We start from the raw sequence: 13,556 nt of genomic DNA, 5'->3' as shown, positions 1-13,556 counted from the left end.
CTTCTCCCAGCCCTACCTGCCGCTCCCGGAGGCGGCGGCGGAGCAGGCCCAGGCCGACTCGCTCACCGTCTACTTGGTCATCGCCTTGGCCTCGGTGTCGTCGCTCTTCCTGTTCTCGGTGGTGCTGTTCGTGGCGGTGAGGCTGTGCAGGAGGCACAGGGCGGCTTCCGTAGGTCGCTGCTCGGTGCCTGACGGCCGTTTTGCAGGCCAACTGGTGGATGTCAGCGGCACTGGGACCCTGTCCCAGAGTTACCAGTATGAAGTGTGTCTGACGGGAGGCTCCGGGACAAATGAGTTCAAGTTCCTGAAGCCGGTAATCCCCAATCTCTGGCCCCAGGGCGCTAGCGAAGAAATAGGGAAAACTGCTACCTTCCGAAATAGCTTTGGATTCAATTAGAGATCTAATTATGATGCAATGTTTCTTACCATTAATTCCTAAGCTATACAGATATAGAATTTGAGGATGTCATGGAGAAAAAGTCCATCTTCAGAGTTAGCTTTGATATCCTTTAATGGATATCAATGGATTTGTCCATTGAATTTTATGTTGTACAATTCTGGAAATTTCAGTTTTACATCACTGCATTCGTTTTCATAGAGCCATTTAAAATCCACGCATGGTATTAATTTTCCTGAGATTTTTAACTCTTTTTGTTGCTATTTGTCATGATAAAATATCTTAATAAAATCGAACATTAATTTTATTTTCTATGTATTCTACCCACTTGATTTCATCACTCTGTAAATGTATTTGATGCTAAATTGTGAAAATAAAAATAATGTACATCACTTTCTTTATTGTAATTGCTTCTGAAGGAATACATACTTATGATAACATCAAATATGTGAGAAAACATGTGAAATGCACCAGTCTCCTATCTACTCTTCACACACCCCCAGCCCTGATTCCTATTTGGGGAACTTTTGTTGTTTGTTTTGTTTTTTGGAGACAGAGTGTATCTCTGTCACCCAGGCTGGAGGGCAGGGGTGCGATCACAGCTCACTGTAACCTCCAACTCCTGGGCTCAAGCAATCCTTCCACCTCAGCTTCTGGAGCAGCTAGGACTACAGGAGACCACCATACCTGGCTAGTTTTTTAAAACAATACTCCTTTTAAGTTTGGTCCTTTCATTCTCATTGCTGTATAGTAGATTCTATTACATAAATATGCCAAAATTTATTGTCTATTTAGATAAATTTGTGTGGGGCAAAGTATGGCTGTTACAAATAATACTACTACAAACATTATTGAATGCATATTTTGTGATTTGCTGTGTGATATTATGTCTCATCTGGTAAATCTGTATGTGCAGTTTTATTAGGTATATAGCTAGAAATGGAATCACTCCTCATTTACTTAGGTACATGTCCATGTTTAGTAGACATTTTCCAATAGTCTTCCAAAGTGGTTGTACTACTTTAAACTGCTATCACCAGTGTCTGGCTGGACAAGTTTTTCCACATTTTTGCCAACACCTGGTGTTGTCCGTTTTTTAATTTTATCCCTTTGGCAAAAACTTTTAAACATTTTTAAGCTCTTCTTATATTTACTTTCTTATTGCCAAGGAATATGTTTGTAACTTTTATGATCTGGACTGTTTTTCGATGCCCTGCCCCCAGATTCCTATAGGTTTAAGCTCTAATCCAGTGGTTCTCAACCTGTGGGTTGTGACCCCTTTGGGGGTTGAGCAACCCTCTCATAGGGGTTGCCTAATATTAGATATTTACATTACAATTCATGACAGTAGCAAAAATTACAGTTATGAAGTAGCAAAAAAAAAGAAATTTATGGTTGGGGGTCACCACAACACGAAGAACTGTATTAAAGGGTCACAGAATTAGGAAGGTTGAGAACCACTGCTCTAGTCCCCACTATCTCAGAAAGTGACTGTATTTAGAGAAAGGACCTTTAAAGAGGTGAACACATGGAAATGAGTCATTAAGGTAGGGATTAATCTAATATGCCTAGTGTTCTTAGGAGAGGAGGAGGTTTGAATGTAGAGAGACAGTAGACATGTGTGCCCTTAGAGAGATGACCATGTGAAGACACTGGGGGGAAAAATGGCCATCTACAAGCCAAGGAGAGAAGCTTCGAAATAAAACTAATTCTTTCAATACCTTAACCTTGGACTTCTAGCCTCCAAATTACAAGGAAATACATTTCTGCTTTGTTAGCCATCCAATCTATTGTATGTATTAGTTATGGCAGCCCTAGCAAACAAATACAGTGATTTTTTATAAACTTTATTTTACTGATAGATAGATAGATAGATAGATAGATAGATAGATAGATTGATATGAGACAGTCTCACTCTGTTGCACAGGCTAAAGTGCTCTGGCATCAACCCAGCTCACAGCAACCTCAAAATCCTGGGTTCAAGCAATCCTCCTGTCTCAGCCTCCCAAGTAGGTGGGACTACAGGCATTCAGCAAGACTCCCAGCTGATTTTTCTTATTTTTAGTGGAGACAGGATCTTGCCCTTGCTCAGGTTGATCTCAAACTCCTTAGCTAAAGCAATCCTCTCACCTTGGGCTTCCAGAATGCAAAAAATTACAGGTGTTAGCCACTGCACCAGCAATTTTCATAAACTTTAGACAATTTTCTGTTACACTTGCTGAATACTTACCACACTTAAAAGTACTTCAGTCATTGATTTTCACATATAGCTATTAATATATCACTATTTTCAGGTATTTCCGCATAAAACTGAAACCCCATTTGTTGTTCTATTAATAACAATTTCATTTGATTTTTCATGTGAAAAAGAATAGCATCCTTATTCTCCTTTTATATCTCTTTCTCTTACACTTTCCAAACTCTCTCAATTGAACTTCTACTTTTACATTTTACAACCATAGTTTTATATCTTCTTTATAACCACAGCTAAGAATCCCTTGTCTTATCTATAGATAAGCTTTAAAATCCAAAAATAAATAGTAAAAATTTTATTTTATTTATTTATTTTTTTGAGACAGAGTCCCACTAAGTCCCTCTTAATAGAGTGCTATGACATAACAGCTCATAGCAACCTCAAATTCTAGGGCTTAAGCAATTATTACTTTTTTTGGCCAGGGTTGGGTTTGAACCCGCCACCTCCAGTATATGAGTATATGGGGCGGATGTCCTATTCCTTTGAGCCACAGGTGCCGCCCAGCTTAAGCAATTCTTTTGCCTCAGCCTCCCGAGTAGCTGGGATGACAGGCGCCCACCACAACGTCTATTTTTTGGTTGCAGTTGTTATTGTTGTTTAGCAGGCCTGGGCTGGGCTCAAACCCGTCAGCTTCAGTGTATGTGGCTGGCACCCTACTCACTGAGCTACTGGCACAGAGCCTTAAAAATTTTTATTTTTATGACTATGTTAATTATGAATGCCCTGTAGTCAGAAATCACCAAAAATATACTATGTCAGAACAGAGTTGCATTTATTGACTTATTGCAATGAGGAGACTATGCACAATAGGGAGCCACAAGTTACCTTAGTAACAGGGTCTTACAAAGGAGTTACAGCATTTGGGCTTGTGTTAAGTGGTTTGGGGAGAGTTTAGGGAAGTATCTATACATTAGCTCTGGCCTAGATGCTTTCAGAAAGTGAGAATAATTCTATGGTTGGGTATCTTAATTTTATTTATAAGGTGGTAAGAACAAAGTGAAATTAAAGTTATAATTGGTAAAGAAGAAGTATTCACTCATTAGCAAAGAAAGGAAGGTTTTGGACTTTTTTTTTTGGTTTGGACAATGTTCTTGCTTTTGTCTCTGCTCAAGTCTGGAGTAATTTTGTTTCGGTCTCTCTACATCAGGGTCTCAATGGTATTTTCTGATGTTGCTATTTCATAATTTGTTTATGTTCAATAGGAGAAGATCATGGTCTATGAGTGTCAGAATTCCTGTTTGTCAGAGACTTACAATTTCTCAAAATATTTCTCATTGCAGAGCCATATCACTTAGCAATAAGTACTATCTTTCTGTTCTTTAAATCTGATGTTGTGTTTGCCATGAAATTTAAAGCAATGTTTCTAAAGCAGAGATCAAACAGATTCATCATTTAATAAATTCTTTTTTGAGACAGAATCTTACTTTGACATCCTTGGTAGAGTGCCGTGGTGTCATAGCTCACAGCAACCTCAAACTTTTGGGCTGGAAGTGATTATCTTGCCTTAGCCTCTCTAGTATCTGGGACTACAGGTACCTGCCACATCTGTCTACCTTTTAGAGAGGGGGTCTTGCTCTTGCTCAGGCTGGTCTTGAACTCCTGAGCTCAGGCAATCCACCCTCCTCATCCTGCCAGAGTGCTAGGATGACAGGCCCTATTTTTTCTTTCTTTTTTTTTTTTTTAAATAACTAGAAATATAGAAGATTCATCATTTTGGACTTCATCAGTTGGTTTTACTGTATTTTCAAAATCTCAATGCATAATTCAGGTTTCTGCTTCCATCTAGGCACAACGATCTCTAAGTGTGTACAAAACTATCATCTTGTCTTCATACCTCTCCTGGTTATGTCCATTGTTTAATGGATCCTTTATCCCTTCTTGTTTATTCTCTTCCTTTGCCACAGTATATCCTGAAGTGGCTTCCTAAAGGAGGGCTCACAGAAAAGAAACCTTCTCATGTCCCTGAAAGTCAGAAAATGCATTTAGTTTTCCTTTACACCTTATTTATGATTTGGCTAGATACAGAATTCTTACTTAAAAATTGAAAATCATTTATGTATTGATTATTGGTTTATAATTTTTGATAAGAAATCTTATGTGAGTGTGATTCTCATTTTTTTCATTCTCTCTAAGTATATAGATACACACACACACACACACAAAGGGTGCAAAAATTGCATACACATTTTAAGAAAGGAAAACCATATTAAAATTACAGTACTCAATATATACCAATAACAAAAGATGAACACAAATCATTTTTGAGCACCTCTTGTAATTGCAACAGTGAAATGTGACTTGAGTGTATAGGTATTTGTGGGTATATATATGTATATATGTATATTCTTTTCCTTTCGAATTTTATAATTTTCTCTTCTTGTAGGTTACTTGAATTTTATAATAGTGTGGTGATCTTTTTCATTCATTTTGCTGGACACATATTCTAGCGATTTATACCTTTTCATCCCTGGGATTATTTCATCTCTACCATTATTTTCTTAATTATTGTAGTCCTAACTTTATCTTGTTATTTCTTTTTGGGATTTGTGTTTATTAGATATTGAATATTCTCAATTATTTCTCTGCTTTTTATAGTTCTCTTTTATTTTACATCTTTACCTTTTCCTCTACATCCTTAAGTCTCTTGATTTATTTTTGAGTATTTCTAGTGATTTTTAATTTTGTGTCACATTTAAGTCCCTAAGAACTTTTTCATTATTAAACATTATTATATGTTATGTGTTACTGTAAGGGTCTCACAGAAAAGTGATGTTGTGAAGAATAAGCACGCCTATTGAAATTGTGTTTTAAATAAAGGTGGCCATCTGCTCGCTCAGGCAAAATGGTGAGCTTCTTTATTTTCAGTTGGCTTATATAGGGAATTTTGTACATGAGCACAATGCAGCAGTGACCTCTTTGATCCATTTATACAGTTTATGACCACCTGCCCTGTAAGTAGCTCCTCCCTGGTAATCTGATAATCCACCCAACATACACCTTTAAGCACAATCCTCTCAATATAACCCAGTTTAACATAACTTAATGAAGAACATGTTGTCAGTTATTACTTTCTTTGTTCTTATCTGATGAAGCCTGAGGCTATGGGGGAAAGAGACGATTTGAATGTCTGTTCTACTAACCATGCCATTTGGAGGCAGTTACTTCAAATCTTTAAACAAAGCATAGAGAAACTTTTTGGGCATACAGGAGTTTGTGTGCAAACCTCTGCTCCCATGTAGGCCTTAAGTCAGGGGGGTTTTCGTTGGAGTCTTTTATAAGGAATTCTCAGGCTGGACTTCTCAAAAGCCTTTCATGAGCCCAGGTTTCATCTGTGCCATTAGATACCTGTATGACATTACCATTCCCAGACCTGTCAGCAAGCGACCTTTGTCACTTACCACAGATCAGGAAAGGTTACTCCATTCCCAGACCCATCAGTAAGTGACCTTCATCACCCACCACAGATCAGGAAAGGTTATTGATGGGTATCTGGCCAGTTTTCCAAAGGGCTTTCTCATAGACCTTATAAAGTCAACCTTAATTCCTTAACGCAGTCTGGAAATGCTATTCCAGCCAAAGCCTTGGTCATGTTAGGTCTGCAACTAACCTGGCCACATGGGATTTGGCCTCAGTTTCATAAGTATGCCTGCACAAAGTCTTTTCACTGCTCTCTCTCAAATGGCATTTTTGGCCAGAGACATATAGGTGTTTCACCTATAGTTATGCACTATTATTATTGCTACATACTTTCTATGTACTTGACTGTTTTACACACACATATAACTTTTTTTTTTTGCAGTTTTTTTTGGGGGGGGCTGGTGCTGGGTTTGAACCCGCCACCTCTGGTATATGGGGCCAGTGCCCTACTCCACTTGACTGTTCTAAATACTTACACATATCTCATTTGATCCTCATGTTAGTGGTATTGTTGATATGCTAATTTTCAAGAAGAATGAACTGGAACACACAGAGGTAAGCTACTTGCCCAAGGCCACTATCCTAATCAAGTCAGGCTGCTATAACAAAGTACCATAGATGGGGCTTATAAACAACAGAAATTTATTTGTCACAGTGCTGGAAACTGGAAATATGAAACCAGGGTTCCAGAACACTTAGTTTCTTGTGAAGGCCCTTCTCTAGGTTGTAGACTGCTGTAGTACTATATCCTCACCTGGTGGAAAGAGGGCAAAAATGCTCTCTTAGGTCTGTTTTACAAAGGCATTATTTTCATTCGGGATGGCTGCTCCCTCATGACCTAATTAATTACTGATCAGAGCTCTAACTCCTAATACCATGATATTGAGGATTAGGAGTTCAACAGCCATCTAACTAGTACGTTATGAAAGTACAATTTGAATCCAGGCATAATTACCCCAGAGAGATTGCTTTATTATTATTTTCATCATTATTTTGTTTAAAAAAATTAGAGATGGGGTCTTGCATCTCTTGCCCAGGGTTGGTACTGAACTCATGGGTTCAAATGATCCTTTCATCTCAGCCTCCCAAGTACCATTGTGCACCATTATGTCTTGTTTGTTTTTACTGTCTTCTATTTTTAAATGTATTAAAATTTTAAAAAGTACATAATGTATGTACACAATTTAAAATAAATAGTAATAAAATGGTCACTCATCTACCCATCACCCAGCTTAATAATTATAACAATGCCAAGATGTTTGTGGTCCCTATGTTCTCCAACATATCTTTTTTATTTCAAAATATTAAGAAGATAACATTTTTTAACTCTATGAAAAACAGCCAGTATCTTGAATCTTGAATTTTTTTAGTATTTTTTTATTCTTCTTTATAGTTGCAATACATATGCATATATTCCAAAATAATATATTATTTAGTTTTTATCTATCTTCGCAATTTATATAAATAGATTCATGTAGTATGGATCATGTGTAGGCTTTCATTTTTCCTTTTTCACATTTTTTCTTTTCTTTTTTTTTAGACAGAGTCTCATTCTGTTGCATAGGCTAGAGTGCCATGGTGTCAGCCAAGCCCACAGCAACCTCAGATTCCTGGATTCAAATGATCTTCCTGTCTGTCTCAGTTCCCCAATTAGCTGAGACTACAGGTTCCTGCCACAACATCTGGCTAATTTTTCTATTTTTAGTAAAGAGAGGGTCTTGCTCTTGCTCATACAGTTCTCAAGATCCTGAGTTCAAGTAATCCTTCTGCCTTGGCCCCCCCAGAGTGCTAGGATTATAGGTCTGAGTCACTGTGCCTGGCTATTTTTCAATTATTATCACATGGAACTATTGATTTTGATGCAGTTCATTAATTTATACTGCTCTATAGTTTTCCATTGTATAAATATATCTTTAACTTTTAATTCATTTTACTATTGATTGACTTTTTGATTGCTCTAAGAGTCTTATAACAATGAACAATGCTGCTATAAGCATTCTTAAATGTATCCCCTCCTTGAATGTATCCCCTCCCCTGGGGCAAGAGTTTCTTTTGGGTATAGGCATATCCAGGAAGGGACTATCTGGATCATACCAAGAACCAAGAAAATATCCAGGTGAAAGAAATATCCAATTAATAGATGTCAACACTAAGATGACAGACATGTTAGAATTATCTGACAAATATTTTAAGACATATCTCATAAAAAATGTTTCAGTAAGCAATTATTAACTGCTTAAATAAAAAACAATGAATCTCAGGAAATAGAAGATGTGAAGTAATAAAAATGGCAATTTTAGAAATTAACAATACAATAATGAAATAAAAACTCAATTTATGGGCTTAACAGCAGAATGGAGAGAACAAAGAAAGAATCAGGGAATTAGAAATTGTCCAATCTGAACAACAGAGCTTTAGAGACCTGTGAGAAAATAATGAAAGATGTAGCATTTGTGTCATTGGAATCCCAGGAGAAGAGAAAGTAGATGATCTGAAAAGTACTCAAAGAAATAATGGCTGAAAGCTTCCCAAATTGGAAAAGACAAACCTAGAGATTCAAGAAGCCAAACAAATCCCAAGTAGGATAAACCCAAATAAATCCACAAAAAGAGATATCATAGTCAAATTTCTGAAAACTGATGACAAGAAAAATGTCTTGAAAGCAATGAGAGAGAAATGACACCTTACCTATAGGGAAGTAATAATATGAACGACAGTAGATCTCTCATAGAAGTTAGAAGGAAGGAAGGAAGTTGCACAAAAATTTTTGAGTGCTTAAAGAAAAGAATTGTCAACCCAGAACCCTATATCCAGTGAAAATATCCTTCAGGAAAACAATGTGTTGCCAGTAGACATACCCTAAAAGACTGGCTAAAGGAAATTCTCCAATTAGGAAGAAAGCAATAAATAAGTTAATCTTAGAACACCAGGAAAGAAGGAAAACACAAGAAACAAAAATATGGGTAGATACAATAAACTTTCCTTGTCCTCTTGAAGTTTCTAAATTATGTTTGGTGGTTGAACCCAAAATTATTACACTATCTGATGTGACTGTAGATGTATGTAGAAGAAATATTTAAGTGAAAGAAGGTAATGGCACATAAAGGGAGGTACATTTTTTATACTTCACCTGAACTAGTCAAAGGATGATATCAGTAAACTATGACTAAACTCTGATAGGCTGAGCAGGTTGAAAATTGCACAGTAGAGTCAGAAAGAATTCTGTCAACTGTGTTTTCTGGAAGTGAAATAGTGGACCATAACATAGTCTGTCTCAAAACTTTCATAATATAATATCTAGAACAACCATGGAAAAGGTACACAAAGTGATAGAACTAAAAGAAATCTATAAATCAAAACAATTCTTTAAGAAAGTTTCTAATAGCCTATAGTGATTTAGAATAAAAGAAAAAGAAAAGCACAAGACAAAAAGAACAAGCAGGAAACAAAAAGTAAAGGGAAAAGTTAAGCTCTATAAATCAATAATTAGTTAAATCTAAATGGTCTTAGCACACCAATTATAACAAACATATTGAGACAAATGTTTAAGAATCATGACCCAACTACATGCTGTCTACAACAAACTTCATTTCAAATATAATGAAATAGGCAGATTGAAAGTAACAATAAAGAACAATATTATACAAACATTAATAAAAGTAAAGCAAGAGTGATCATATTAATGTCAGATAAAGTAGACATCAGAGCAAATAAAATTACTTGAGACAGAGTGGGACATTATATACTGACAAAAAAAGAAAACATAGCTATCATAAATGTGTATAAAAAAACAACAGCTGTAAAATTCACATGTAGAAAGGAAGCAGAAAGCAATAGAACTGAAAGGCAAAATAGACAAACCCACAATTATAGTTAGAGATTTCAATTGCCTTCTCTCAACAACTGATAAAACAATTAGAAAATCAAGCAAGGACATTAAAAAAACCTCAACATCATCAAACAATAGTATCTAATAAATATTTATAGAACACCCAACACCATCTGAATATTCATTCTTCTCAAATGTTCATAGAACTTATGAAGGTCAGACCATTGCATTTGCAAACTTATCCTAGAAAAAGTGCTACATACCTTGAAGTACTACCCTTGGCCATCTGGTGACTGCAGTGATATTAATAGGACAAGTTCACAAACTTAATTGTCTGACCCTATACAATGACAACTCTGATGGCCATCCCAGAAAAAAGAGCTCTAAAATTGCTTTGAAGGGTGGATTATGTGCTGGTGTCAGTATATAGCTTCCTAAGGGGAGTACCTTGAAGGTGACCATAGTGTATTCAGGAGTGAGGTATGTAGCACTTTTGTAGGATGAGTTCAAGAACGGCATTGTCCAACCTTCTAGACAAAATAAAACACACCCGGAGCCATAAAACAAACCTCAACCAATTTAAAAGTGAAATCTTACAGAGTGGGTTTTCTAACTACAATGAAATCAAATTAAAAATTAATAAAGGAAAGATAACAGGAAAATCTTCCAACCCTTGGGACCTAAACAATACACTTCTAAATAATCTATGGATCAAAATGGAAGTCTCAAGGGAAATTAGAAATACATTGACCTGAGTTGAAAATGAATATACAAAGTGTCAAAATTTGTGAATATTAGCTAAAATAGTTCAAAGAGGAAATTTTACAGGACTACATCCTAATGTATACATTGGAAAAGAGGAATACTCTTAAGTCAATCACCCACCATTTTACCAGTTCAAGCTTCCATTTCAAGAAACTGAAAAAAGATGAGGAAAATAAGCCCAAAGCACACAGAAGTAAAGAAACAATGAATAGAAGAAATAAAAAAAATTCAAAGGAGAAGTAATCGAGAAAATAAATGAAATGTTAGTGGTTCTTTGAAACAAATTGATACAATTGACCAACCTCTAGCAACACGGCCAAAGTCTTCCTGCTTGACCATTTGAGATTTCAAATGTGATTTAACATCAAATCTTTGAGATTTTCAAACTCTTCTGAAGCATATCTACTAACAACTTAGAGCTTTCTTTAAGTGATTGCTTACATATTATCTTTATCCTTGAATTGTTTTTCTTTGCATAAAAGAATTAAAGAAGAGTTGTAAAAGGTCCAGTTCATCCTTGAAGGTTAGTTTTTTTCTTGCTTTGTTGATAAACTTGAAGAATTTTTGAAGGTTATAATGGAATTAACTGAAGCATAAAATAGAAATCAGCTTTATCAGTTATGCAATACAGGTAAGAATCCCTAATTTGAAGATTCAAAATCCTAAACTTTTTGAATGCCGACGTAATGCCACATGTGAAAACTTCCACATATAAGTACTTTATACAAACTTTGTTTCATGCACAAATTATTTTAAAATATTGTATAAAATTACCTTCAAGGTATGTGTATAAGATATACATGAAACATAAATGAATTTTGTGTTTAGGCTTGGTATTATTCCCAAGGTATCTCATTACATTTATGCAAATATTCCAAAATCTAAAAAATATTCAAAATCTAAAACACTTTTGGTCCCAAGTATTTAAGATTAGGGATTACCAATCTGTAATTACAAGCTAACCAAATAAAATTAAGTTTAATATACTTTACAATGTATGTTTATCATGTAAACTTCTACTTTAGCTCATTAGTTATAATCCAGTTTAGCTATGATTTAAAAATGCCGACCACTTCACTTTAGCATACACGAAGAGTATGGGGCATGGTGCTTTTCTATGTTGTCTATCTTTCCATGTTATGTCCAAAAGAGACAGAAGTTTTACCACCCAATTACTAAAACTAAGCTGCAAAATATTATTAAAATCCCAGTGAATAATGGAAATGTTCTATATCTTGAAAGAGGTGAGTTAGTTACACAGATGACTCCATTTGTTAAAATGGTACAGTTAAGATTGGTGCATTTCTTTGTTGTTGTTGTTGCCATTGTTGTTTAGTAGGCTGGGGTTGGATTTGTACCCACCAGCCCCAGTGTATGTGGCCAGTGCCCTACCCACAGAGCTATGGGCGCTGCCAAGATTGGTGCATTTCAATTTATGTAAACACTACCTCACGAAAGTAAATATACAAAAGTATTCATTGAGTGGGAGGCAGAGAATAGGGGAAGAGGTATAGACGAAATAATAAGAGAATATTGTGAAGCTGAGTAATGTATGCAGAGGTTTATTCTGTGTACTCTGTGTATATTGTATTTTTCCATAATAAAAAATTTAAAATGTAATGATTCTTTGTGAAAACATGTTTATAAAGGCAAAGTTGATTCTACTCTAGTGAATCAAAATAAAGCAAAAGAGAGCAATGCAGGAAAGTATTCTCCTGAAGGAATCTGATATAATCTACTTTCTATAAAAAGGGAGTTTTTTAGGTCAGACGTGGTGGCTCACACCTGTAATCCCAGCACTTTGAGAGGCCAAGGTGGGTGAATTGCTTGAACTCAGGAGTTTGGACCAGCCTGAACAAGAAGGAGACCCTATCTCAACTAACTGGGTGTTGTGGAGGACACCTGTAGTCACAGCTGCTTGGGAGGCTGAGGCAAGAGAATTACTCTAGCCTGAGAGTTTAAGGTTACTGTGAGCTATGATGCCATGACACTCTACCCAGGGCAACAGAGTGAGACTCTGTCCCCAAAAAACTAAAACAAAACAAAACAAAGGGGGGAGTTTCTTGACATACCCAAGTAATAATCTTTCAGGGGTACATAGAGACATTACCTCTTTTCTATCATAACTATTAATGTTCTCAAAGGCATTTCAATGACATAAATTGAGTTTGGCACATACTATACTGCTGATAAAATTTGCTTTAAAATTAGAAATAATTCAATAAGCTATATTTGAGGATTCCTGCTGGTGCTGCAGGACAAACACAGTAAATAAAGAACTCTGTGGATGTTATTAAGTTAGATTCAGAACTCTGCCCACAAAAGAAAGAAGCATTTAAGATTGAAGAGGAAATAGCATTGTTTTGGCAAAGAAACTAAACTCACACAAGATGTTTATGATTGTTGATTTTACTACATAAGTTCATTTTGTTATTTGTATCCTTAAATAACGGTATATTTATAACATTTATTAAATGAACCCTGGAAGCTGGTCACATTGATATTCTTTTAATCCTTCTGACTTCAGAAGGTGCTATAATAAAGGTAAACTACTTTCGCAGATTTTTAACTGCAAAATGATTTCAGCTCTTTGAAGTTTAGATTTTATTTAGCTATGTTTATTTCATCGGTAGTTGATGTATCTTGAAAGTATCCTCATTTTTAATTTTCCATCATCTTAGCTTACCTAAAGTAAATTTTACTTGAATTTAATTGATTTTACCTCTCAAGAAGTAAGAAATCAATCCGAAATGAATTGTTTGCATATTTGTGTTCTTATATGTGCATTGACCCAATTCATACATTTTCAGGACATTTTAGAGCCACATTTTCCAATTTATCTGAGCAGAAATTGGTGATATAGGAATGGATATAACCATGATATTTCATCATTG

At 35.6% G+C, this 13,556-nt stretch overlaps 1 protein-coding gene across 1 annotated transcript in view; it reads left to right on the top strand.

Annotated features, from left to right (window-relative positions):
- The window catches only part of LOC105887269 (protocadherin beta-5), a 2,577-nt gene extending 2,030 nt beyond the window's left edge, over nt 1-547 (top strand). Inside the window, exon 2 of the mRNA XM_012806970.2 lies at nt 8-547. Within this exon, the coding sequence (XP_012662424.1) occupies nt 8-397 (390 nt within the window). The 3' untranslated portion in view covers nt 398-547. The remainder of the gene's footprint in view (nt 1-7) is intronic.
- Nucleotides 548-13,556: the final 13,009 nt, after the last annotated feature.

This window comes from Otolemur garnettii, unplaced genomic scaffold, assembly GCF_000181295.1.
Source record: "Otolemur garnettii isolate 467f Iridium unplaced genomic scaffold, OtoGar3 scaffold00003, whole genome shotgun sequence".
In the NCBI taxonomy this organism is placed as follows: Eukaryota; Metazoa; Chordata; class Mammalia; order Primates; family Galagidae; genus Otolemur; species Otolemur garnettii.
This window is presented reverse-complemented; position numbering and strand designations above follow the sequence as displayed.